We start from the raw sequence: 25,341 nt of genomic DNA, 5'->3' as shown, positions 1-25,341 counted from the left end.
CCACCCGTGAGGTCAGGGCCGGGAGCTGTGCTGGGCAGCAGGGAAATGCTTTCGGGCGGGGGCAGTGCAATTAGCAGCAGAGGCCAATTAGGGGGAATCCGGCAGCTTTTGGTACAACATCGGCGACTGTGGCGCCTCCCCAGCCCTTCCCCACGCACACGCCGCTCCCGGCGCTTGGCTGCGCCATCCTTCCCTTCGCCGCTCCTGCTTTTCCATCCGCAGCCTCAATTTCCCCCCGGGACCTCTCAGTGCCCTCTCTCCTTCCTCCCCATCCTCCTCCTCCTCCTCCCCGAGGCTCCCCGGCGCTCACGTGACCGAGTCCCGGCGCCGCGGTCACGTGAGCCGCGCCCGGTTTTGGTCACGTGGCGCGGCCGGTGTCCGGTGCGGCGGCCCCGGCGGGGATGTCCCGCAAGCAGGCGGGCAAGGCCAGGCCCGCCGTTCCCGCCAACAAGAAGGGCCGCCGGCCCCGGCAGGCCCCCGCCGGAGCGGCCCCGGGCCCTGCTGCGGGCGGCGGCGGCGGCCTCGCCAGGCAGCTCCGGGCCCTCGGCCTCAAGCTGCGGGAGGTGCCGGGAGATGGGTGAGCGCCGCGACGGGTGTCCCCCGCCACCCCGGGGACTCTCCCGACATCCAGCCCTGAAGGCTGAGGGCTTCCTCCTCCCAGGGCGATGTGAGCCCGTGTCCCCGGGGCCGAGGGCTTTCATGGATCCCGGGGTGGGAGCCCGTGTCCCCGGGGCCGAGGGCTTTCATTGCTACCGGGGTGGGAACCCGTGTCCCCGGGGCCGAGGGCTTTCATTGCTACCGGGGTGGGAGCCCGTGTCCCCGGGGCCGAGGGCTTTCATGGATCCCGGGGTGGGAGCCCGTGTCCCCGGGGCCGAGGGCTTTCATTGCTACCGGGGTGGGAGCCCTTGTCCCCGGGGCCGAGGGCTTTCATGGATCCCGGGGTGGGAGCCCGTGTCCCCGGGGCCGAGGGCTTTCATGGATCCCGGGGTGGGAGCCCGTGTCCCGGGGGCCGAGGGCTTTCATGGATCCCGGGGTGGGAGCCCGTGTCCCCGGGGCCGAGGGCTTTCATGGATCCCGGGGTGGGAGCCCGTGTCCCCGGGGCCGAGGGCTTTCATGGATCCCGGGGTGGGAGCCCGTGTCCCCGGGGCCGAGGATTTTCCCCTTCCGGTTGAAGTGGGCCCTGCGCTCCACAGGGGTGGGGATTTCCCCGCTGTGCCCCTCAGGGATCTCTGCTGTTCTCTGCGGTTCTGCAGGGCACGACGGCTCGGCCAGTGCCAGCCTTGGTGCCCAGGGACCAGTGTCCAGCGGAACTGAGCCCCCGGGTCAGTTCCAACAATGGCCCTAAGAAGGGCCATTGTCACAGACATCTTTTATGAAAAAGCCTTTCCTTAGGATTTTTCCTCCTGAGAAGCTGAGAGGCCTCAGGGACAAAATGTAAACAATGGTTATCTGCTGCTGTGGAATGCAACAGGTGCATCTGGGATTGGTCTCATGTAGTTGTTTCTAATTAATGGCCAATCACAGTCAGCTGGCTTGGACTCTCTGTTATCATTCCTTGTTTTTCTATTTTTAGCTAGCCTTCTGATGAAATCCTTTCTTCTATTCTTTTAGTATAGTTTTAATATAATATATATCATAAAATAATAAATCAAGCCTTCTGAAAAATGGAGTCAGATCCTCATCTCTTCCCTCATCCTCAGACCCCTGTGAACGCGGTCACAGGCCATAAATGCTCTTATAGAATACTTTCACCCCCTTCTTTTCTAGAAGGTGAAAAGGTAGCAAACGTTCCTGCTGAGTAGTTGCTCAGTGGGGCATTTGTTTGTCCTTTGGTGCTTTATGTCCCTTGTGTAGTGTCAGTGTGGGACAGTTGGGCCCAGCAGTTTTACCATGACACGATCATTCAGGGCACAGGGAATGAGCAGGAAATTCAAAGCACAGGGGGAGCGAGCGCTCCTCTGCATTCACAGCCTCACTAAACGGGGCAGAATGAGCACAGCCCCTTTCCCTGTGCCCTGCATTCCTTCTGCTGCCCCCGGCACTCCCTCCCCTCATTCCCTCCCTGCAGGAACTGCTTGTTCCGGGCGCTGGGGGATCAGCTGGAGGGGCACTCCCGCAACCACCTGCGCCACCGCCAGGAGACCGTGCAGTTCATGGTGCGGCAGCGCGCCGACTTCGAGCCCTTCGTGGAGGATGATGTGCCCTTTGACAAGCACGGTATGGGCTCCCTGGGAGGCATCCTTGTGTCCTGCAGCTCCTTACTAAGCTGTTCCCCCTCCCAGAACTACCTTAGGGCTCCTCTCTAGTTTTTAGAAACAGGGGCTTTATGTTTAGGGGTGTTGTGGTGCTGTGGGAATCCTCATTGAATTTGTCCTGGACATTATTTAAATTTAGGAGGAAGTTGGAGGAGGAAGGAGAGACTAAAAAGGCGAGGAGTAAAAATTGTGTTAATCCCCATTGAATTTGTCCTGGACATTATTTAAATTTAGGAGAAACTTGGAGGAGGAAGGAGAGACTAAAAAGGCGAGGAGTAAAAATTGTGTTAATCCCCATTGAATTTGTCCTGGACATTATTTAAATTTAGGAGAAACTTGGAGGAGGAAGGAGAGACTGAAAAGGCGAGGAGTAAAAATTGTGTTAATCCTCATTGAATTTGTCCTGGACATGATTTAAATTTAGGAGAAACTTGGAGAAGGAAAGAGAGACCAAAAAGGCAAGGAGTAAAAATTAGGTGTTTGCAAAAGGAACTTAAGAAAAATTGTCTAGTTTTCCTTGAATATTGATGGGTATTTGGCTGTTTTGGTGAGTGGCTGATTTCTTTGGGTTTCTTTCTCCTTGGCACTCAGTATTTCCTCCTGGGAAGCGAGGGGAGGATCCAAACCAGAGACAAATACAGCTTTTGATGTATCAGGAACCATGGAGGTGATGCACAAAGGTAGTTTGGTCATGCAGTACATGGCACTCCTCCTTCTGAGGCCTTACTTTGTCTAAGGGTGGAGTGCCTTTTTTAGAGATTTCTGTGGTCCTCTAAATGCATCCCCTCATGTTGCAGCCAAGTTCTTGTTTCACAAGTGGGATTTCCCTTCCAGAATTTCTTGGGCTCATGTTCAAATCTCACCCCTTTTTATCCCTCCACTGCTTTTGGAAGTATCAGAAATCAGGTTCCAACTCTTGTGAATGTTTTTTCCTTTAGTTGCCAATTTGGCCAAGCCTGGTACTTTTGCTGGCAATGATGCTATTGTGGCCTTTGCAAGGAACAATCAAATGAATGTGGTTATTCATCAGCTCGACACTCCACTGTGGCAGGTGAGACACAAAGCTTCTACATTTTTGCCTAATTTTTACCTGAGGGCTATAAATACTGTGGAAAATTCCTGATTTATTAAAAAAGAGCATTAGCTGCAATGATCTGGGCATGGTGCAGAGCTATGCTTGGTCTTTGAAGAGGGGGAACACTTGAGATTTTGGTTAGGGGGAGAGGGAAAGAAAGAAAACAGTGAGTGCATGAGAGATGGGTATGTGGGGGCAGAGCAATGTGTTGGGTTTTAAGCTGTGACCTTCAGTGCCATGCTCTGTCTCCTGAAGCTCAGAGTGCATTTGAGCTGAGTTTTCTGCCAGGAATCCCAGAATGGGTCAGGTTGGAGGGGACCACACTGGATCATCTTGTCCTGTCTCCCAGGCCCAGCTTCCTCAGCCTCTCCTGGGCAGAGAGATGCTCCAGGCCCTTCCTCATCTCTGCAGCCTCCCCTGGCCCTGCCCCAGGAGCCCAGGCCTGGACACAGCACTCAGCTGTGCCCCCCAGGGCTGGGCAGAGGGACACAGGGGCAGGGTCACTCCCTGACCTGCTGCCAGTGCTCCTCCCAGTGCACCCCAGGGCCCCCAGGACACTCTGCTGGCTCCAGGACAGCTCAGTGACCGTGGGACCCCCAGGTCCTCCTTGCAGAGATGCTCCAGCAGGTCACCCCTGCCTGTGCTGGTGCTTGGGGCTGTTCCTCCCCAGGGGCAGGACCTGCATTGCCCTTGTTGAACTTCAGGTGGTTCTTCCCTGCCCATCTCCAACCTGGTGAGTCCTTCTGAAGGGCAGCACAGCCCCTGGAGTTTCAGCTAGGCTTAAGGAATCCTGTGCAATAAGACTCAGGAAGGTGGAAATGAAGGTATAGCAGGGTGTTGTGTTCACTCACTGTGTTGGAGTGAAGCTCCATCAATTCTGTGTGGGATGTGGAATGCCAAGGTTTGTGACAGATAGAGAAACAAGACTTTAAAATAATTTTTAAAACCTTAAAGTGTTGTTTAGTCAGCTCATGAAAAGAACTGTGTGGTGTGGTTTCCTCTGACAGGGACACTGAAACAAGTAATCCATCAGGTCCCTGGTTTTCTCTTTGTTGTTGTTTTCCATGGCAGATGGAACAGGTCCATGCTCAGTCACCCTGCTCGTTGAGCACGTGAGAACCTGTATTCAAGCCAGGATTGTTCCTGGCCTCTATTTACTGACAGAACCAATGAAGTGTATAGATTAAACAGGGCAATAAAGATAAAAAACCAGATGAAAGCTGTCAGTGACTTCTTAACTGCATTTAAAACAGCCTCACGTGGATTCCTGAAATCAAGCAAGTTTAAACTCTCATTTATGGGCAGCCATGGGCAGAGGCACAGGTGGGTGAAGTACCTGCAGGGGAGGTCACAGGGGTGCTTTTCATGTGTTGTTCCTCAGTGCAATTTTGATGTCCTGGATTCTTTTATCTCCTCTCAGTGACCATGTCAGGGTGTCAGTACAGAGTTTGTGATGAGGTTCTGTCCTGCCTGAGCAGTGCTGTTAGTGAAGGGTTGTCTCAGGCCCTTGGGAATGGTGTGGGTTAGGAGAACTGTGAGTAGTTGTACCATCATGAAAAGCTCTTTGCAGGTGGACATCTCTGCATGGAATTTTTTGGTCTTTGAACACCCCTTTTTTATAGTGACTGTAAATTATAGAATTGTTAAAGTTGGAAAAGACCTTTTAAATCATGGAGTCCAACTGTGTACTCAAGTTAACTGAGATTTGTAGGTTATTTGTTGGCTTTTTGGATAGCAGGCTGGCTTTTTTTTTTCTCTCATTTTTTAATCAGCAGCTCTAATTTACTTACCAGTTTCAGTGTATTCATAGAATGAGAGAATCCTGGGTTGGTTTGGGTTGGGAGGGACCTTAAAGCTCATTCAGTGCCACCCTTGCCATGGCAGGGACACCTCCCACTGTCCCAGGTTGCTCCAATGCCCATCCAGCCTGGCCTTGGGCACTGCCAGGGATCCAGGGGCAGCCACAGCTGCTCTGGGCACCCTGTGCCAGGGCCTGCCCAGCCTCACAGCCAGGAATTCCTGCCCAATACCCCATCCAGCCCTGCCCTCTGGCAGTGGGAGCCATTCCCCCTTGTCCTGGCACTCCAGGCCCTTGCCCATAGTCTCTCTCCATCTTTCTTGTCAGCTCCTTCAGACACTGGAAGGTCACACTTAGGTCACCCTGGAGCCTTCTCCATACTGAACAATCCCAATTCTCCCAGCCTTTCCTCACAGGAGAGCTGCTCCATCCCTCTAAATCAATATGGTGACCTCCTCTGGGCCCACTCCAGAGTGGAAAGAGGCTTCCCTAATGAGAGCTAAATTGGCTCATTTTCAGATCTTTCAAGAGCTTTGGGATTTGTTAGATACCTATTCAAGCTCTGGCAGAGGAGAAATGTTTAAAATAAATCTTACCAAGTTTCTACAGTGCAATAATTTCATAGAATAGAAAGCAGGAGTTAAGTGTAACCAGTTGTTGAGTTGGAACCTGAAGGTGAGCAAGTGTAAAATATAAAATAGATGAATGGGGAATTACTTGTTGGAAAACCTGATGTCATTAGTGCAGCACAGACTGCAGGCAGGGCTGAAAGGTGCCTTGGTGTGTGGTCTGGGAGCTGAGATAAGGCAGTTCACAGACGTAAAAGGGTTGGGAAACTCTGGAGCACTAAGCAAGGAGTTCTGGTCCTTTGCTTGCTGACGTCTGGAGAGCTTTGGGTGAACTTGGGCTGGCAGGTCAGGCCAAGCTGGTCTGCAAGTGCAGTGGGACTTTCTGCATTCCTGGCAGGAGCTGGAATGCTGTGTAGCTCTTATCTAATAGTTCAAGACACTGATAATCAGGGTAGGAACTATTCTCACATCAGTACAGATAATACTCAGAGCAAGAATTTTCTGTGGAAATTGCTGTAACTTGGTGCTGACGAAGCAAAGCAACATTTGGTTGTTAACAGTGCTCCTGAATGGAGTTAATACATTTTCATGGGTTTGCTTTCTTTTAAAAACAATACACAGCTGCTTGGAATGCTGTTCAAACAGCATCTTGTCCCAGCTGCAAATCAAAATTTACTCTGTTTCCACTGTTGCTGTCACTTGAATGGCCATGGCCTCTCTTCCCTCGTGTTTGAGAGTAAAATGACATGGTCCGTTTGTGTTTGAGAGTAAAATGACATGGTCCATTCATGTTTGAGAGCAAAATGACATGGTCCATTCGTGTTTGAGGGTAAAATGACATGGTCCATTCGTGTTTGAGAGCAAAATGACATGGTCCATTCGTGTTTGAGGGTAAAATGACATGGTCTATTCGTGTTTGAGAGTAAAATGACATGGTCCATTCGTGTTTGAGGGTAAAATGACATGGTCCATTCGTGTTTGAGAGTAAAATAACATGGTCCATTCGTGTTTGAGAGTAAAATGACTTGGTACATTCCTTGGGACCTCTTGCTGGAGCTGGTTCTGGGAAGATGATCAGATAACAGATAGCTCCAGTGGAAAGTTCAGGAAATAGTTCTGAGCTTTCCACAAAAATATTTTCATTCCACATTTTGTTTGTTCTGATGTAACTGCCCAATGTTTTACATCTGGCTTTCATACTTCTTCTCTTCCTCTTTCAAATGCTCAGCAGCCACATACTTACCTTCTTCCCATCGCTGCAAAAAAACGAATACCCTGAGAAATCAGGTGCTGGAGCCGATTGCAGATGCTCATTTGCGGTTTGTTTCTTTTGTTGAGATCCGGGGCACGGACAGGGGCGGCGCCAGGGAGCTGCACATCGCCTACAGGCACGGCGAGCACTACGACAGCGTCCGCAGGCTCAGCGACGACTCGGAGGCGCCTGCACACCTTCGGATGGAGGTGGGTTCTGGTGGCATGGGCCAGCTGGGGTGGCACACAGCGCTGGGCAGTGCTGCCTCTTCGTTTCCATCCTTTGTGTTATGAATAAGAAGCTTGACTCGGCCAATATTCAAGCAGCAAGCAATTTATTGTTTAATGTGGTAAAGTATGAGCAATACAGCGCTGGGTACAGTGGGGGAAGTTTTTCCCTCCAGCTGCACACCAGTAATTGATGGTTACAGGTATTTATAGAGGTACTCATCAGCTTTTTTCAGCAGTTTCTATTTCCAATCTTTTACTCATCAGCAATTTTTATTCCAAATTTTTACATCACAATTCTATACACTATTGTGATTTTAATTTCTCAGGATGTATCTCAAAGGAATATCCCCAGATGGTGATGGTCCAGTTTTGGAAAGAAGGAAGACCAATCCCATCTGGTGGGGTCCAGCTCCCCTGATGTGGGTCCACCTTTTAATTGCAGAGACTCTAAATCTCATAACAGTGATGTCCAGCTTCCCTTTGGTCGAAACCATAAACCCTTGAGGTGATGTTCACCTTCCTTTCTCAAGCTGTTTTTCTCTGCTTCAATAAGGCGTGAGATAAGCATATTTCCTTTATATATATTCCAAAGCTATAGTTTCAAGGATACAAGTAATATTCTAAAATTATACTTCAAAAGGTTATTATTGCAGAGCTCTTTATGGATTAAATGCAAGCAAAAAACAGCATCTTTAACACCTTAATTCCACTGCTCTTTATGGATTAAATGCAAGCAAAAAGCAGCATCTTTAACACCTTAATTCCAATGCTCCTAAACCAACCAGGGTTAATTGCAAACAAAAGATAGGTTCAAAGGCCTTTTTCTATGCTTTATTATCTTCAGTTATTATTAGAATTTGCAACTATCCCATTGTCAGTGTCCACACATTTCACATTCGCAAGTACACACGTCGCCTGTTTGTACCTGACACAAAACACAACTTTGCATCTCACATTTGGGAGGGAGGGAGGAGCTGGGTTGTGTTATGCTGGGAGAGCAAAGCCCTGAGGGTGTAGCTCATGCTGCTGGCTCTCTCGGAGGGGCTGTGAAGGATTCAGCCTCTGGGCTGGAAATGAATTCAAAGCTGATGCTCTGATGTGGGCTGTCTGGAAGCAGCCTCATCTAAATGGTGTAATCATGCACCTCAAATGGAAAAACAGAGGGGAGGGAGGAAAGAGCTGGAAATGCAACAGCTGGATGTAGTTGTCTTCCTCCTTTTTTGATGCTGAGGAGTAATTGTGCTGTGCTTGAGTTTCTCTGCACACAGCTGAGGTGTGGTATTGATTTATTAAAAATATGGATATTGATCTAGTACTGATATCCAGCTGTGATGGACAAAGACTCTCTAACAGTTTAAAGTTAGGAAGTGTGTGTTTATTGTGGGATAGCTCCCAAATACACCCTGTGACTTACAGGTGATTACAGAGTCCTTTTATCTATACAAATATTGAATACCCAAAATACAAATGCATATTCATAACTTTGGTACATCCCATTCCCCACTTCTCATGGTAATTAGTTCCAAAGCTATTAAGCATTCATAGTTTGTTCCTCAAAATGAGTCGGTGGTCCCTTTCATGGGGAGGGGTCCCAAAATGAGGAAGTAAGTGAAGTCTTCCTCGTTCTGACCTTTCTGCCTTTTCAATGCAAATATGACAAATGAGCCCTTGGTAGAACTGCTCCCTGTCTTCAGTTGCTTTCAGAACAGAGGAGGCCACAATTGTCTTTGTTCCTAAAAGCTATTTATCAGTTTCTATATTCTTCATTATAAACCCAGCTAACCAAACATTGTGCTGACAAGCAATCAATTCTTAGTTAACTACTAACTCTTAACTTCGTCAAGGCCTACCCATTTATTTTAATTAACTCCAATAAAGCTTATCTCTAACTTAAACCTCAGCTCCTCTAAAATCCCTAAATTCTTTAAAGTGTATGTCTCAGTATTGTATTAAAAATACTCAATTTAAAAGCTCATTTATTGTGATTCATGTTGTAGTGCACTGGAGTTTGTTCAGCAGTGCAGGAGATGTGGGAAGCTCTCAGCCATGGTGGAAGTTACAGTTTCCAAGAGGGTTTGACACGGATGTTCCCAAGAAAAGTGTGCCTTGATAATTACTGCTGTTAGGATGTCAGACTTTGTTGGATTGCATGCTTGTGTGATCTGCTGGGTGTGTGATCTGCTGGGCTTTGCTCTTCTTCAGATGCTTTGCAAGGACGATTCCAATAAGGCAGAGGAAGTGAAGCCACAGAAGGGCAACTCTGAAGATGAGACTGAGGTGGAGATAGAAGATGCTGTACAAAAAGTGTGCAGTGCAACTGGGTGTTCAGTAAGTATCAAGGAGCCTTTCTGGGCTTAATGTTCAAACCTTGATACATGGAAGTAGTCCTGGGAAAAGTTCTAAACTCTCATCTTGTACAAACTTGAGTACCATGGCCATCAGTCAGGGTGCATCTCATCCTAGAGTCAGCCCTTTAATGCAGGTGAAATGCCAGCTTTTTTGTGGATGCCTGATAATTTTAGAAAGTTTGTTTTGAGGCTCTCCTAAAAATCCACTTGGAAACAAATCCTGTAAGTTCTGAAATCCTTTGGGGGTATTGAAGATTCCAGATAATTGGATAATCTGTGACTTTTGGCTGTTGGCACTGTGCAGATGCACAGAACAGAAAGGGCCAAGAGGGAAGCTTACACTGAAAACAGCATATTCCTCTTTCCTGATAGCTTCAGGAATTTAAGGTTTTCCCCCTCACCCTTTCAGAAATGAAGCACAGACCAACTGAATGATCATAAAAGCAGCAGCCCCCTCTCAATGGTGCAGGTGTTGTTAAGTGTATGTGGGTCACAGATTTGAACTTCTTCAGTGTTCTCCTTCCCCTCTTGTGGACAGGACATGGATTTAGTGAGCCACATTCTTGAGGTGGAGGACTACAACGTGGAGTCTGCAATATTTGTCATCTTGCAGATGAAGGAAATGGAAGGAATAGGTGAGTGCACAGTTTGTCCCCTGGGGCTTTGGGTGACCATGATGTTGGTGTTGGGGACAGGAGCAGGAGAGGTGGGGTTTGTGTGCTGCCATTTCAGCCTCCTGTGCTCAGGAAGGTTGTTAGTGAGGGAAGCTTTGATCCAGCTTCCAAAAAGCCCCAGGATTTCTGGGGAAAAGAATTGGCTGACAGTGCAACAGCTCCTGGGTAGAGCATGTCTGAGGAAACCTCTGCTGTTGGCAGGTGCTGAGGAGCAGCAGGAGCCCCCAGGCAGGGAGCAGAAACCCTGCAGCAGCACACTGTGGGAAGAGAATGGAACTGGTTCAAGAGTCTTTGGAAATCAGAGCTTGCATCAAGGTGAAGCAGAGAACAACAAGGGACAAGGTGGATCCAGGGAAGAGACCCGAGCCAGCAGGAACCCAAAGGTGTGTGAGGGGTTTGGCAGCAATGTGGGCACCCCTCAATGATTGGGGGATGCCTTAGCACTGCTTACCCAGCAGCTCTCTTCTCCTTTCAGTTTAAAAGAGCTCCTGCTTGCTGCAGTTTGTCACTGCTGCAGTATTACCGCGCCTGAGTGGGCGCTGGCTGGTGAGAGAGGGACGGTGAATCTTGTTTCTTGAATCAGAAGGCTTGATTTATTAAGATATTATATATAATACATTATAACTATACTAATAGGAATAAAGAGAGGTTTTGCAGAGCAGCTAGGCTAGGCCAGCTAAGAACAGATAGAAAGAATCTACAACAAAGTTGTGCCCAAGGACTGAGTCCCTGGCTTACACTTTGTGATTGGCCCTTAATTATAAACATGGGAACATGAACCAATCACCAATCAAAATAGGTGCCCCTGTTGCATTCCCCAGCAGCTGATAATAATTGTTTACCTTGTCTTCTGAGGCCTCTGGCCTCCAGAAGATGCAGAAATCCAAAAGAAAGGATTTCTGTGGAGAAATGTCTGCGACACTGCAGCTGTGGGTGCTCTGCCACAAACATTTCCTGGTGACATGCAGCTCGGAATAAAGTCCTGATAAATAGTCAGGAATGTCCTCTGGCAGCTGCCTTGCTATCTGCTTGTCTCCTTTATTACTTTTCCCTGGCTGAGCAGAGCACGTGTGGTTTGAACTTTGTGTTTTCGTCCTTCCCCTGCAGGGGGCCAAGAGGCAAAGGAAGGAGCAGCAGCGGCTGGAGAAGAAGAAGCGGCAGGAGGAGAGGCACAGGCAGAAGGTCCTGGCCACCAAGGGGGACAGTGCAGACACCAGCACAGAGACAGAGCCAGCCAGCCATGTCACCCTGGTCAAGGCCATGGCTGCCCTGAACATATGACTCAGTGCTCTGATGAGAAAAGCAAATAAAACTGATGAAGACAAAATTCCCCCAGGAGAATTTCCAGGCACCCGTGTTTATCTTGAAATCCATCTCTGCTGGGATTTCCAAACACAAGAGAGCTTCCTCTTCCTTTGCTTGTGGGGAGGACAAATGCCCATTGATTCTGCATCAACCTGTGGTCAGAAGAGCTGTTTAAACTTAACAGGAAGTAGAGACTTGGGTCTGTAATCTTGGAGTTACATGAAGGTCAGGACCTTTTCTTCACACAACGGTGTCAGATTTATTTTGACATCTCTTGATGTGCCTGATTTTGTTTTGGTTTTTTTCTTTTATTTGGTTATGCCTGGAGGAGCTTTATTTTACCTCACTGTCAGGGTGTCAGACAATCTCTTAACAAATCTCAACTCAGGAATATCTCTAGTGGATCTTTTTCTATTTAAATTCAAATAAAGTAAGAAAACAGAGTCCCAGAATCCTTTCCAAAGCAAAGTGTGTCAGCCAGCACTGCTGTCTCAAACATGACATTCCTGTTTTGTTTGCCATGCAGGAACACAGTGACAAGTTTTAATCTCACTGGAACTGCTGGCAGTGCACTGAGCAGATTCAGAAGTGATGAATACATGGAGGGAGGTGGGAATTGCTGCATCCATGCTTGCTGAGGTTTGGGATCAGCTCCTTTATGATGAGACCTGTAGGAGGGAAAAAAAACCCCCAAAACAATAATCCCAGTTGACTCATGAGAATGCAGAGCTGATTCTTCTGATCTGGTAAAATGTGACAGGAACAGGCTTCAAGTTTCTGATGAGTGGTGTTACTTGGACACCTGGAATCTTGTCCCCTTTGCCCTGTGCCAGAGCTTTTGGGCTACTCCAGGGCTTTAGTCCAAGTCAGGAGGTGTCAGTCTCCAAATGAAATTAGTATAGCCAAACAACCAAGAGTCCTGGGAAGAAGCTCCCAAGCAGCATTGATCCCAGGAAAACCTGCCTATTTCACTTCATAGATCAAGCTTTTTTTCCAGGGTAGGTTTTTTTTTCCTTCCTAAATTCCATTTTAGTGAGGTCACCAAATAGGATTGCACAGCTTGACTCCTGTGATGTTTTCCACTGCAGGACTGAGAATTTGGATTTTAGGTGAAAGGACTGTGGGATTGATCAGCCTTTGATTTATAGCTCCCAGTGTTTCAGCTCCACTTTTTGGGTTTTGGGCTTGTAACAAGCACTAAGCTTGAGGAAAGCACATGTGCTCTTACACACTGAGACACCTCATCAGCCAGGGCAGAGGTGAGAGGGATTTTTTTAAAGTAGGGAGTGTTGCATTTGAAACACTTGTCTGTGCTTAAAAGTTTATAAATCAGCATGGAAATATTAATGGGTTTTTTACTGAACTGCCAAGAACTGGGCTGGTACTTGAAGAATAAGAAGGAAGGACTCTCCTGTAAGAACTGGTGGTGTAGGAATTCCTTTTTCTCCAAGACAGTAATTTTTACAGTAGTGGGAAGGGAGGTGAGTCACAGCTTAGTGGGGAGAAAGTGCAAATTCTTTCAGGGGGTGATAAATTGTGACAGCAGGTTTGGCAAGGCAGTGCAGGTGACTGTGTCACCCGTGTCCTGCCCTGTCCTGTGTTTTGGTCTGAAAGGCAGGTGTGTTCTGAGGTTTGAAGAGATAAGAAATTGCAGTTGTGCACTGTGAGTAAGAGGTTTGATCTCAGTGGTTTGGGTTTTGTCCTGTGGAGCCAGAGCTGACAAGGCATTCGTTGTTGCCTGGAGCCTGAGAGCTGTGAAGGGAGTTGGTGTGGAGGGTGAGGAGGGAACCCAAACCTCACCCCATGGTGTGCAGGAGGAAAGGAGGGTCTGCAACAGCAGCACCACCAGCAGAGGGAGAGAGTGCCCCACAGCTCATGGCCTCGGATACATGAACAAAATCTGGGGCTGAAAATGCTTTCATTTCCAAGTGTAACGTGATTAAAATAAACTCTTAATGTGCTGGGCTCACAAATCTTGACAAACCAGTCAAATTCCCTTTATCTTGCCAGGGTAGCTTTGTGCCTGCACACCCATTCCATATCCAAAGATGTTAAAGCTGATTTTGTCTCTTTCACATTTTTCCTGTTGAAATCTCCACCTTCCCAATGTATGTTTTTTTCCCTAGGGAATCTTTGTGCAACATTCTTCACAAAACCCAGTTTATGCAGTGAATTTGCTCTGCAAACTGATGGTGGGTTTTCCTGGGAGGAGGAAGGGAGGCAAGAGAGCAGAGCAGGACAACACTGTGATTCATGCATGGTGTGTGTTTACTCCTTGGTGGAGCTGAGTGCTCCGTAATCCACGGGCCAGGGGTGGACAATGAGCCCTGGATGTTCCCCTGGGCTCTGAGGAGCATGACTGTTTGTTCTTAGCAGCTGGCTGACACATAGCAGGGTGTTCTGGCTGTTGCTGCAGCAGGGTCACTGTGAGCCTCTCAAGGGCAAATACACAGCAGGAAGATGTAGAAAACCACTGTCCCTGCCTCCTGTCTCCCTCCATCATCTTCCCTGGAGTTATTTTCCCAAATCCTGCCCCTGCAGGTCAGGAATTCAGTTGACCTGAAAGTTTTAAGCAGGTTCTGGCTGAGCTCCACAAGCATGGCTGTGGATGGGAAGGGTTTCTGCCTGTGCTGCTCCGTGTCTCCTTTCCCTTGTTCCTGCTTAGGAGCTGCCTTGTGGTTTATCTCACAGCTCTGCCCCATCACCCATGGCCTCCATGCCTGCAGAGCTTTGGGAGCTGCAGAAAGGGAGAGAAATTAGGCATGAAGAATGATCCACAATCCAGTGTGGGATAAAAGAACAGGAAAGGGAGAGAAATTGGGGATGAAGAATGATCCACAATCCAGTGTGGGGTAAAAGAACAGGAAAGGGAGAGAAATTGGGCATGAAGAATGATCCACAATCCAGCATGGGGTAAAAGAACAGGAAAGGCAGAGAAATTGGGCATGAAGAATGATCCATAATCCAGTGTGGGGTAAAAGAACAGAAAAGGGAGAGAAATTGGGGATGAAGAATGCTCCATAATCCAGTGTGGGGTAAAAGAACAGGAAAGGGAGAGAAAGGGAGAGAAATTGGGGATGAAGAATGCTCCATAATCCAGTGTGGGGTTAAAGAACAGAAAAGGGAGAGAAAGGGAGAGAAATTGAGCATGAAGAATGATCCATAATCCAGTGTGGGATAACAGAAGGTGGTTTGTGCTGGTGTTGAGCTGTGGGGTGGTTCTTTGGAGCTTCCTGGGTGCAATCACCAGCCTTAGAAGGCAGCATTGGCTCTGTCTCAGCTTCTAGAATCCTCATTGCCTGTAGAAAATGAGAAGAAATGGGTGGTTTGGAGTTATAAAGGTACCACATTTACTGTAGGAGCTTGAGGCAGGGATGCTGTTGCTTGTAGTGAAACACTTAACCAAGGCAGGAGCCCTCAGCATTGATGTGGAAATCAAATAAATTACTCTTAGACTCCTTTATTTTAGGCAGATCACATCTCAGAGGCAGCATTACAGCTGGAGGTGCCTCCATCAAGGCCCAGGGTGCAGCCAGCCCTGGCTGGTTAGACTTAATTAGGGCTAATTTGGGATCATGTGCAGCTGTGATGTGGGACAAGGTGGCTGCATGGAGCATGAGGAGACATCTGTGTGCAAGAAAGGGCCACGCAATCCTCTGAGACCCCACCACTGGGCTGCTCTGTGCCTTCAGTGAGCATTAATTGCTGTAACAGTCATTAGAGGTGGGATGGGGCTGGACTGTGGATTGAGGCTGAGCTCCTGGAGAGAAGCTGGCCTTGGAGCCTGCTTTGGGGTTAGGGTGCAGCAGCCACTTGCTGTGTCTGTGGGCTTTTTTTTTTTTTCTCTGGAGCTCTTAAGATTTACTGGTTGGCTGCTAGAAAGTCACTTCTGATAATTTTAAAAGAAAAAATGTATGCAGGAAGGAACATTTCTTCAAAAAAATCAGCCCTCAATGTCCATGCTGTTACCTACCCCCTCCACCACTGATTCCCAAAACACAACACTGGCCACAATTTTGAAACATATCTTTATTTGCAGGCTTTACCTGATTTTTATGAGTTAGGCAACCATGAGAAGCAGGATTTCCCTGTGCTAAGGCTCTGGGGAAGGGCACTGGACAATTCTTCCGTGCCACGGGGAAGGCAGAACCCGCCAGTTGTGATGGTTCCTGGCAGGTTTGGAGCTGGGGCATGGCAGAACCCCCAGTTCTGATGGTTCCTGCCAGGTTTGGAGCTGGGGCATGGCAGAACCCGCTGGTTCTGATGGTTCCTGGCAGGTTTGGAGCAGGAATGCTCAGCAGGAGGGTGTCCTGCCCCTGCACTTGGAGTTGGGGTAGTTGCTGTAGGATTTGCGGTAGGAGCTGGCTGCCCTCTGGAAGCACTCCACAGCCCTCTTGTCGCACTCACACGCCCGCCTCTGGCACGGCTTCCCGTTTCCTGGAAAAAAATTTTGGGGGATGGAGGCAGGGGAAGGGTGTGAGGGTCAGGGGGTGTTTTCTGACCGTCCCCACAGCCCCTGTGTTGAGTTTGGGGTGTCTCAGGTGGTGTCGTGTCTGGGGTGTGGAGCATTCACATCACTTTGTGTCTGATGTGTCTGTGGGTGTTTGCCTGCATCTCTGGGATGTGCTTTGTAACAATGAGCACTCAGGGCAGCTGTGCCAGGTCCCCATCCAGCATGGGAGGCTCCTCTCAAACCCTTGGTATTTGGCCTCTTGGGAAGTCTCCAAGCTCTGAAACTTCACCATAATCCAGCAGATACTTATTTGCCTTATTCCTGGCACTTTTCCTCTATTTCCACCCACTTCCCTGTGTGTGATTTCCAGGCCAGGATGATCTAAAGGGGATGTTGGAAGCCAGGCTCCCCGGGTGTGGGTGGCTCCCCGCTCTCACCGCAGGTGATCTGGTTTTTTCTGAAGCTGTATTTGTAGGTGGTCGTCTTGGGGCTGCAGCCGGCGGCCACCAGTTTCTTGTAGCAGCAGTCATGGGCGTGGCAGCACCTGGGGGCAGAAGAGGTCAGGGACAGGTGGCAGGAACCATCAGAACTGATGGGTTCTGCCATGCCCCAGCTCCAAACCTGCCAGGAGCCATCAGAACTGATGGGTTCTGCCATGCCCTAGCTTCAAACCCATCAGGAACCATCAGAACTGGCAGGTTCTGCCATGCCCCAGCTCCAAACCCATCAGGAACCATCAGAACTGGCAGGTTCTGCCATGTTCCTGCTCCAAACCTGGCAGGAACCATCAGAACCGGCGGGTTCTGCCATGCCCCAGCTCCAAACCCATCAGGAACCATCAGAACTGGCAGGTTCTGCCATGCCCCAGCTCCAAACCCATCAGGAACCATCAGAACTGGCGGGTTCTGCCTTCCCTGTGGCACTGAAGAATTGTCCAGTGCCCTTCCCCAGAGCCTTAGCACAAGGAAATCCTGCTTCTCATGGTTGCCTAACTCATAAAAATCAGGTAAAGCCTGCAAATAAAGATATGTTTCAAAATTGTGGCCAGTGTTGTGTTTTGGGAATCAGTGGTGGAAGGGGTAGGTAACAGCATGGACATTGAGGGCTGATTTTTTTGAAGAAATGTTCCTTCCTGCATACATTTTTTCTTTTAAAATGATCAGAAGTGGCTTTCTAGCAGCCAACCAGTAAATCTTAAGAGCTCCAGAGAAAAAAAAAAAAAAGCCCACAGACACAGCAAGTGGCTGCCTCTCTGCTGCTGTGCCACTTCTACAGAGACTTTAAGGACGAGCAACAATTTTCTCATTGCTGCTTCCACCCTCAAGAGCAGGAAGGAGATTGCAGCGCTGCACCCAGGGTGGGGAGGAGGGCTGGGGGCTCTGCCTGGTCCCAGTACCTGTCAGTGGCATCCAGGGGCTGCTTGGAGCCGCCCCAGCCGCAGTAGCAGCCGTACCCGTTGTACGCCAGCGCCGATTTCCCCGTCTTCTGCTTAATCATCGCTGCAAACTGGGCCAGGTTGCAGCTGGCAAGGGCCAGTCCTAGGACTGCAGAGGGTGGGTTAAGAGCACCAGGAAAAGCAACCTCCCGTCCCACATCTCCACAGCAAAAATGGGCATCTCACCGTGCCCACCTGGCCGTGGGCAGGGCCTGGGAGCTTTCCTGGGGGATACTCACAGAAGAGGAGCAGCGAGAGGAGCTTCATCCTGGCAGAGGCAGCTCTGGGGTTTGGTGAGCCCAAGGTGCTGCTGGTCCCACCTTTTATGGCTGTGCACCCTCAGCAGGGCCCCTCCTCTGGGGAGCCCAGAGTGGGCAAATATTGACAATGCTCGCCACGCTGGTCCCGCTGCTGTGCAGGTGTCCTGGCACTGCTGGAGGCTGTGGGGTGCCTTGTGTGGGAGAGGTCTTGGCAGGAGGTTTGGGATGTGTGGAGCAGCCTGGGGCTGAGTCTGTGGGTGTCTCAGCATTCCCGGTGCTTCCCTGAGTGAAATGAGAGAACTTGAGGGAGAACAGGAACCACTTAGCATGAGGTGTCCTTGCCCATGGTAGGGGGTGGAATGAGGTTGTCTGAAGAGTCTGTGATTCCATGATCCACCTTCTTCCTGGGTGACAGGTTTTTTAATGCCTTGGCTAGAAAACACCATTCTGTGTCTTACTGTTTCCATCCTGACTTAGCTGGGCAGGGGGAAAATGCAGCCAGAGCAAAGATTCCTCCCCTTCCAACTTACCAGAGTGGCTGAGATGCAGCATTTTGAGGGGAGGAAGGTCCCATGGTCTCCAGAATGGCTGTGGCTGGAGACAGAGCTGAGCAGAGGCCATGGTTGGTGGCTTTCTTGCTAGTGGGGCTTTCTGAGTGCCCAGATGCTCCCTGCATGTGGGGATGCTCCATCCCTCTCCCCATGTGTGCTGGGCACTGTTTTACTCTCAAACATCTCATGGCATGAGGTGTGTGGTTCACCTTTATTTAGAAGCAAAATAAGGCAAGTGGCAGAGAAGAAAAAATGCAAGTGATGATGTATGATGGAAGGTGAGGGAAAACAGGCTGCTTGTGTCTTTTGCTTGGAGAGAATCTGATTAAATTTGTGGTACTGAGCAATCAGTTAGCAGATACCTGCTGGCAGAGATTGCAGCTGCTCTGTGGTGCTTTTTGGGGAACCCCAGCATGGGCTGGCCCTGAGGCAGGGGAGGAAATCCCCCCAGGGCTGGTAGGGAAACTGAGGCAGGGAACAAGGATGCAACTTGTGTGGGAATCAGAGAGATGCTGAGAGAAGGGAACTCAGCAAAATCTCTTCCCCCCCTCTGCCATGGGCCCTTTACCTCATCACCTCTCTGGGCTAATTTAAGTTGTCCCCTGGGGTGGTGTTGAGTTAATTGGCTAAACCAGGATTTGCTGTAATTCAGGATTTTCCAAGTCCACAAGCTGTTTTATCACAGGGAATAAGGGATATTCTTGTCCATTAAACTGGCTGAGCTCCACTGAGAGCCTCTGCACCCCACTCCCTCTACCTGTGGGAGGTTTGCAGAATCCCTTTTCCAAAAGGGAAATAAGCCCCCCCAAGCCAAATGCCTCCTGGGAACATGTGGATTTTGTTTCATAGTATGAAAACCACAACTCTTGCAGCCCAGTGTATTGCAATGCTCTGAGGGGCTGCAGCATCTGAGCCAAACCATCAGCATCTGGAGGATTTGTATGAATGGGTTTGTACAGCCAGATGTCCAAGCAGGAAAATTCAGGGATGGTTAAAATTCACCCAGAATTTACAAAGGGAGAGGGGGATGCAGTTTGTCCCAGCCTGCAATCTGTCTGGGCTATCCATGCTCTCGGTGAGGGTTTGATCCTTGATTTATGGCCTGCAATTATCAGCTGCTGGGCAGAGAGCTCCTTCCTCCTCTCCCCCGGGATTGCACAGGAGATTCCCTGTCAGCATCGCTGATTTCAGGGCTATTTCCTGGTGCCATTGACTGCAGCTATGGGGCAACCCAGGGTGGCAATTCCAGCTGGGCATCAGCCCCTGGAGAAAGTGTTTTGTTGCTGTTTCTGTGGCTTTATTTCCTTGCTGAGCCCCCCTAAGGCGGTTTGGAGCCAGAGGCCTGCCGGGGTCAGCACCCCGAGGCACAAATCCTGGGGATGCTGAAGTGGGGGGAAGCAGCCGCTGCCTGAGCTGCCTTTTTTCTAAGGAATGTGCTCAGGGTTGTTGCAGAATCGGGCCAAAACATTCTTTTCTGGTGAGAACTCTGTTTTGCTCAGCGCTGGGTGTGACGCGAGCTCCCGGCCGTGGTGTCACAGCAGAGATTTGGGGGCTCACAGAATGTCTCGGGCTGGAAGGGACCCACAAGGATCCCCCCGGTCCAAGCCCGGCCCTCCCACGGCACCGTGCCTGCCCCCAGCCCTCCCACCAGCCCCATTCTCCCTCTCTCAGGAAAACTGGGCATTTTCAGAGCCCCAAGGTTTAGAGCTGAGCTGAGGCAGTTCAGGGGTGAATGCGTCACCTCCCAAGTGTCGTTTTTGCGGGATACCTCAACAGGAAACCTGTCTGAGAGCGAGGGGTGCTCGCTGGGCTCAGCCGAGTCACTGCACGCTGCCAAACGCTGCTTTGGGCTCTCTGGTTTTATTTTGGAGCGACAGGAGGGAATTTGCTGAGAAGCAGAAGCGGAGGGAGCGGACGGGCTGCCCGGGGGACGCTCCCCATCCCGGGGCAGGGCCAGGGGTCCCCTCCTCCCTTGTTTTGCTGTGCTGCACCTCGGGGAGCGCCGCCGCCCCTGAGGGCTCCTGTCCTCGCCTGGAAGCCCAAAGGCCCCGAGGGGGAGACTCGCCGGGGCCGCCCCTCGCCGATCAGCCCGGAGATGGTTCCGCACTCGGTTCAGCAGCGCCCGGCTCGTCCCCGGCACCCGGCGCGGCGGCGGAGCTGAGCCCGGCCCAGCCGAGCGCGGCCCAGCCGAGCCCGGCACAGCAGCATCGCCCTCTCGCACCTGCAGGCGCCTCGCTGGCAGCGCGTCCCCGAACCTGCGGGCACCGACAGCGGGCTGGGAGCTCGGAGCAGCCCGGGACAGGGGCCGCGGACGGGGGATGGTGCGGGAAGGGGCGTCCCGAGCACTCACTGCAGGCGGGGATCCCTGCCCGGGGCGCAGACAGCGGCTGGGCCGGTCCCGCTGGGCAGCGCCGCGCTGCCAGCCTGGCATAGCAGCAGGCTCGGAGCAGGCAGCACCTGCGGGAGGAGCAGAGCCCGGGCTCGTCGGGAGCCTGGCACCCGGACAGCCGAGAAATCCATTTCCTGCGTGCGGCACCGGCTGCTGGCACAGGCTCTGCCAGCTCTGCCTCCTCCTGCTCTGCATCGCCCAGAGCCTCCTCTGTCCTGCCCGTTCCCTGCCTCTGCCTCCCCCTGCAAGCCCTGCCCCGCATCCCGGCTCCAGGAACGTCCCCCTGCTCTGGTGCCATCCCACGGACCGGGCGCTGTCCCTGGCACCGCCCTGCCCTCTCCGGGATGGAGTTAGGGGTGAGCCCTGCATCACCTTTCCTGCTTCCCGAAAACCTGATGCCTTCCTGCTGCTGCTGCCAAGCATCCGGTCTGCATTTTGCAAAGCTTCAGCGGGGGCTGCTGGGGTGATGCAGAACCCCGGGGTTACCCAGCGTTATCCCTCTGGGACCAGCCTGAGCCCTGTGGGGCAAGTGTTATCCCTCTGGGGCAGTGTTAGCCCTCTGGGGCAGTGTTAGCCCTCTGGGGCAGCGTTATCCCTGTGGGGCAGCGTTGCCTGTACCGATCCACCGAAGCCCTCGAGGTGCCCCATCCCCTGTAGCATCCGTGGGCAGTCAGGTTTCCTACGGTGCTTCCCTCGAGTCCCGGTGTGAACGGGCGTGGGTGCTTCCCGTGCGCTGTGAACACACCTAGAGTGACCGTAAAATGTGATTTGTTTTTTGTGAGTTATGTGCCTGCTGTGAGGCCTAGGGAGCTGGGGAGGGAAGGAGGCTTTGATGGGAGTCCCCCTGAGGAGTGCACAGGAGTTTGGGGATGAGCCTGGCTCCGGTCTGTGGGTCGGGGATGCACTTACTGCAGGCAAACAGCATCATCAGCACCAGCAGGACCTTCATCTTCCTCTCACCTGGGCCTGGGAGGAGAAACAGGGCACAGGCTCAGCCAGGCAGCGTGGAGTTTGATAGGAGCAGCCGTGCGAAGCTTCCTCTGAAATCGGATCAACCCTAAAATCTGGAGGGAGGAAAGCAGCTGCGCCCCCTCGCACCAGCGTTGCTGCCTCTTGGCCGAGAGCGAGTGGTGTCACCTGCTGAGCATCCCCAGCTCCTGTCCCACCCCTCCAGCACCTCTCAGCTCCTGTCCCACCCCTCAGCACCTCTCAGCTCCTGTCCCACCCCTCAGCACCTCTCAGCTCCTGTCCCACCCCTCCAGCACCTCTCAGCTCCTGTCCCACCCCTCAGCACCTCTCACCTCCTGTGCCACCCCTCAGCATCCTCCAGCTCCTGTCCCACCCCTCCAGCACCTCTCACCTCCTGTGCCACCCCTCCAGCACCTCTCACCTCCTGTCCCACCCCTCAGCACCTCTCAGCTCCCGTCCCATCGCTTTTGGCACCCAGCGCAGCTCTCCCCGCTCACCGCAGCCCCGCACCGTTTCCCTTTGGAAGCGATTTCACTTTTCCCACCGGCACGGGCCGCTCTCTGCCTCCTCCCAACATCCCCCCCGGATTTTTCTCCCCACAGCAGCGGAGCTGGGGAGCGGGTTGCTCACCGCTTGCTCGCTGTCCGTCTGTCCTGCCGGGCAGAGCCTGCCCTCCGTGCGCAGCCCAGCTGGAAGCTCCAGGAGGACTCGTCTGTCCCAAGCCGGGAGTGCTACGCCCCTTCCCCGGCCAGCCCCCTCTGCCGCGGGTGACGCAGGGGCCGAGCCCGAGTTCTTGGAAAGTTTTGGGAAGATGTTGATTATTTACGGGGATTTCTCTCCCTGCCCAGCAGCAGCTCTCAGAGGACCGGGGATGTTGAACAAGAGCACTGTTTATTTCCGCGCTGGTTTAATTTACAGCGGCTCTGGTGTGGCCAGCACAGGCGGAGGGATGGAGGGCGATCCCAGCTCCCATCACGGGCACAGATTGTTGGGACAGAATCGGTAGCGTTTCTGGTGGCTCCTGGCGTTTCGGGGCCGCATCCCAGCTCCCATCACCGGCACAGCCAGTTGGGGTAGAACCTGTAGCGTCTCTGGTAGCTCCAGGCGTTTCTCCTCAGGCACAGCGCCAGGCTGCGGTCGCACTCGCAGGACAAGAAGTCGCACCGGGAGCCCTGACCTGCGGGACAGGGGGAGCCCAGGGTCAGCCCCGGCCTTGGGGGGATGGCACCCCCTCTTGCAGGGCCGTACTCACCGCAGGAGAGCCTGCCGTGGTGCCAGCTGTAGTAGTAGGGACGTGCCTTGGCATCACAGTCGTGCCTCAGGAGGCTGCCGTAGCACGCATCGTGCAGCTGGCAACATCTGGAGATTGAAGCTTTAGGGAGTGGCATTTTCTCCCCCCCTCACGCCACAAATTTAAAAATATTCAAGAAGGTGTCCGTGCAGGGGTTTTTAAGTGGGTTCTCACCTGTCTGTGGCATCCTTGGGCTGCCCCCTGCCCCCCAGCCCGCAGTAGCAGCCGTAGAAGCCGTAGTACACAAAAGCGTTTTTCCCTGTCGCCTGTGAGATCATCTGGTGCAGCTGCAAGAGGCTCCCGTGGGCTGGGGACAAGCCTGGAGGTGGGAAATCAGGGAGACCACACTGATTCCCTGCCCCCCAACAGCAGCTCCATCCCTCCAGCCCCCACACTGGCGCCAGGGTGGAGATGTCTTAGGAATTATAACCCAACAAAGGGGAAATGTGCTCCCAGCTTGGCATGGGAGAGTTGTGGCAGGTCTGGAGAGCTGGTGATGGGGAGAGGTGGAGAAATCACCAGCCTGATCCTAATTTAAATGGTTGTAACTGCGCAGAGAGCCTTGGTACTGAGAGAAGACACTTACCCCACACAAAGAGCATGGAGAGGCCGAGGAGAGAGTTCATCCTTCTGACGGCTCTGGGAGAGGAAACCAAACCATTCTCTGTTACACCAACCCCTTCTTTCTTTCCTCATCATCCAGAAGCAGAGGTTCTCCCTCTCTCTGGGGAGTAGGAGCAACAAGGGGGTAAAGATGCTCTTGTTTCAGCACAAAGCATCAGGGATGGGAAGCGATGGGAATCAGATGGGGGAGAGGTGGGAAGAAGCAGAATCAGGAGAAAGGGAGAAAAATTGGAGGGATGTTCAGCCCTCAAGGGCTGCACCTACTGTTCCTCTTCTGGACTGGCATCTCAGCAGCATCTCCTTCAATCCTGCTTCCCAGCATGGCACTTGCACAGCTCCTGGTGAAAGGAGGAGAAGAGGGAAAGCAATCCTCCATCCCCACTTACCCTGGGAAAGCCCTGCTGGCTTGCAGTGCCCTGCAGCCAGCTCTGCTTGCTTTATATAGCTTGCTCCCCTCTGCCTGAGCCAAAACTGGCTGACTGGGCTTCCCTGCAGAGGAGAAGGTGCCATCCTTCCCCTTTTGAGGAATGCCAGAAATCCCCCGAGGCCCCAGCCCCGGACCCCACGCACGGGTGGGTGCTGGGTGGGATGAGGTGGAAAAGCAGCGTCACTTCCAGCCCGAGGAGGAAGCAAACACACTCTGCACCTCAGCCAGAGATGCCTCATCCTCTGCCCTGCCCAGCACCAGGGAGCCACAGCAGGGGGAAAAGAACAGCTCTGGTTCAAGCTGGGCATGGACACAGCAAGTTTGGGGCTTCCAAGGAGGTGTAAGGTGGCTCAAGGAGAGTTGTCACTTCTTTGGGCAAAGTCTGTGGGCAATACTGAAACCATCTCTAAATGTGCAGTTCCCAGAGTCACGGGGCTGGGCAGACACCGGATGATTCTCACTCACCATGAGAAAACAGAAGCAAAATTAATCTTCTGAGGTGAGAAAGCCCAACTTCCCTTTATTTCTCTCCTTGAGGTTTTCCCGCCCCCTCATTACACCCTCCTGCAGAAACCATTCAGTCATCAACTGCCCTCCTAAATTAGCACTTGTCTAATGTATGTGGTCAAGGCTTTGCAATCTTCCTTCCTCTGTGGATGATTATTCTTTAACCCTTATTTCCAAGAGTTATGGAATCCCAGACTGATTTGGTTTGGGAGGTGACTTAAGGAAGGAAGGTGACTTGTCTGTGTCTTTTGTGCTAGAAAAACAGTTTTTTGTTGTCCTCCACTGACAAAGTTTTCAGCCAAGCCCTGATTCTGGCTCCACTTTGGTGTCACAAGTGATGCTCCCTTGTTGGCATGTGCCTTGTGCTTATCTGAATTGCTCACAGCCCATTAATGCTCCTCTGGCTAATTACTGCAGCATTAATAATTTGCAATTAATTTATGTACTCGTGCTGTTTTCCTGCTTTTAGTGTGTTTGCATAACAAAATGTGTTTCTATGAAATGCTTTATATGGAATTGTTTATAGCAGGAAATAGATATAAAAGAGCAGTTGTGTCATTGCCAGTAAAATCCTCACGTGCCACACGCCAAACATCCCAGAAGATCCTGGGGATACTCCCGTGAGCTTCTCCCTGTGCTGAGCTGTGCTTCAGGTGGACAAGAGGAACAGAAAAATGACATCCAGCTTAGAAATCGCTGTGATGTGAAGCCTCTTCTTGCATTCCTGGGACTGTTCTGTTAGCGTTCCTCACAAAGCTGTTGGGATGTGCCCTCTGAGCTGGGAACTGGAGATTCATCGAATCCCAGATTGGTTTGGGCTGGAAGGGACCTTAAAACTCATCCAGTGGGATGAGCAGGGACACCTCCCACTGTCCCAGGGTGCTCCCAGCCCTGTCCAGCCTGGCCTTGGGCACTGTCAGGGATCCAGG

The 25,341-nt window shown here is 51.6% G+C and overlaps 4 protein-coding genes across 6 annotated transcripts; 1 reads left to right on the top strand and 3 right to left on the bottom strand.

Moving 5' to 3' along the window:
• The first annotated feature begins 401 nt into the window (after positions 1 to 401).
• OTUD3 (OTU deubiquitinase 3) lies at positions 402 to 11,958 on the top strand. The gene is made up of 8 exons (XM_058039539.1): positions 402 to 577; positions 2,069 to 2,217; positions 3,194 to 3,306; positions 7,036 to 7,158; positions 9,382 to 9,507; positions 10,066 to 10,162; positions 10,403 to 10,584; positions 11,309 to 11,958. Exons 1-8 carry the CDS (start codon positions 402 to 404, stop codon positions 11,480 to 11,482), a joined length of 1,140 nt encoding a protein of 379 aa, XP_057895522.1. The 3' UTR covers positions 11,483 to 11,958.
• A 3,560-nt stretch (positions 11,959 to 15,518) lies between these two features.
• Positions 15,519 to 17,683, bottom strand: LOC131092703 (basic phospholipase A2 caudoxin-like). Its single transcript, XM_058039537.1, has 4 exons — positions 17,634 to 17,683; positions 17,356 to 17,503; positions 16,397 to 16,503; positions 15,519 to 15,943 (listed from the first exon to the last, which is right to left on the bottom strand). Exons 1-4 carry the CDS (start codon positions 17,659 to 17,661, stop codon positions 15,801 to 15,803), a joined length of 426 nt encoding a protein of 141 aa, XP_057895520.1. The 5' UTR covers positions 17,662 to 17,683; the 3' UTR covers positions 15,519 to 15,800.
• Positions 17,684 to 20,317: 2,634 nt separating this feature from the next.
• Positions 20,318 to 22,349, bottom strand: LOC131092468 (phospholipase A2, membrane associated-like). The gene is made up of 5 exons (XM_058039145.1): positions 22,194 to 22,349; positions 21,504 to 21,560; positions 21,213 to 21,339; positions 20,556 to 20,662; positions 20,318 to 20,460 (listed from the first exon to the last, which is right to left on the bottom strand). Exons 2-5 carry the CDS (start codon positions 21,541 to 21,543, stop codon positions 20,318 to 20,320), a joined length of 417 nt encoding a protein of 138 aa, XP_057895128.1. The 5' UTR covers positions 21,544 to 21,560; positions 22,194 to 22,349.
• An 88-nt stretch (positions 22,350 to 22,437) lies between these two features.
• LOC131092702 (phospholipase A2 group V-like) lies at positions 22,438 to 23,948 on the bottom strand. 3 transcript variants are annotated; one of them, XM_058039535.1, is made up of 5 exons: positions 23,865 to 23,948; positions 23,441 to 23,493; positions 23,029 to 23,173; positions 22,816 to 22,922; positions 22,438 to 22,740 (listed from the first exon to the last, which is right to left on the bottom strand). In XM_058039535.1, the coding sequence occupies exons 2-5, from the start codon at positions 23,478 to 23,480 to the stop codon at positions 22,616 to 22,618; spliced, it is 417 nt and encodes a 138-aa protein (XP_057895518.1). In that variant the 5' UTR covers positions 23,481 to 23,493; positions 23,865 to 23,948; the 3' UTR covers positions 22,438 to 22,615. The 3 variants fall into 3 exon arrangements, with proteins under 3 accessions (XP_057895518.1, XP_057895517.1, XP_057895519.1); XM_058039534.1 differs by having other exon boundaries at positions 22,438 to 22,922; XM_058039536.1 differs by lacking the exon at positions 22,816 to 22,922.
• Between the last annotated feature and the right edge of the window lie 1,393 nt (positions 23,949 to 25,341).

This window comes from Melospiza georgiana, chromosome 22, assembly GCF_028018845.1.
Source record: "Melospiza georgiana isolate bMelGeo1 chromosome 22, bMelGeo1.pri, whole genome shotgun sequence".
In the NCBI taxonomy this organism is placed as follows: domain Eukaryota; kingdom Metazoa; phylum Chordata; class Aves; order Passeriformes; family Passerellidae; genus Melospiza; species Melospiza georgiana.
The sequence above is the reverse complement of the archived record's forward strand: the minus strand, read 5'-3'. Positions and strand labels throughout refer to the sequence as shown.

Excerpts from the sequence above, each read along its gene's own strand:
- OTUD3 (XM_058039539.1), top strand. The coding sequence starts at position 402 with ATGTCCCGCAAGCAGGCGGGCAAGGCCAGGCCCGCCGTTCCCGCCAAC. Across the intron at positions 3,307-7,035 it reads TCGACACTCCACTGTGGCAG|ATCCGGGGCACGGACAGGGG; the intron begins GTGAGACACAAA and ends TCTTTTGTTGAG. Across the intron at positions 10,163-10,402 it reads GAAGGAAATGGAAGGAATAG|GTGCTGAGGAGCAGCAGGAG; the intron begins GTGAGTGCACAG and ends TGCTGTTGGCAG.
- LOC131092703 (XM_058039537.1), bottom strand. The coding sequence starts at position 17,661 with ATGAAGCTCCTCTCGCTGCTCCTCTTCT. Across the intron at positions 17,504-17,633 it reads CCTCTCGCTGCTCCTCTTCT|TCCTAGGACTGGCCCTTGCC; the intron begins GTGAGTATCCCC and ends CACCCTCTGCAG. Across the intron at positions 16,504-17,355 it reads CCCCTGGATGCCACTGACAG|GTGCTGCCACGCCCATGACT; the intron begins GTACTGGGACCA and ends TTCTGCCCCCAG.
- LOC131092468 (XM_058039145.1), bottom strand. The coding sequence starts at position 21,543 with ATGAAGGTCCTGCTGGTGCTGATGATGCTGTTTGCCTGCA. Across the intron at positions 21,340-21,503 it reads GATGATGCTGTTTGCCTGCA|GTGTGTTCACAGCGCACGGG; the intron begins GTAAGTGCATCC and ends CGGTCACTCTAG. Across the intron at positions 20,461-20,555 it reads GGCAGGGATCCCCGCCTGCA|GTTCGGGGACGCGCTGCCAG; the intron begins GTGAGTGCTCGG and ends CGGTGCCCGCAG.
- LOC131092702 (XM_058039534.1), bottom strand. The coding sequence starts at position 23,480 with ATGAACTCTCTCCTCGGCCTCTCCATGCTCTTTGTGTGGG. Across the intron at positions 23,174-23,440 it reads CTCCATGCTCTTTGTGTGGG|GCTTGTCCCCAGCCCACGGG; the intron begins GTAAGTGTCTTC and ends TCCCACCTCCAG. Across the intron at positions 22,923-23,028 it reads CCCAAGGATGCCACAGACAG|ATGTTGCCAGCTGCACGATG; the intron begins GTGAGAACCCAC and ends TTCAATCTCCAG.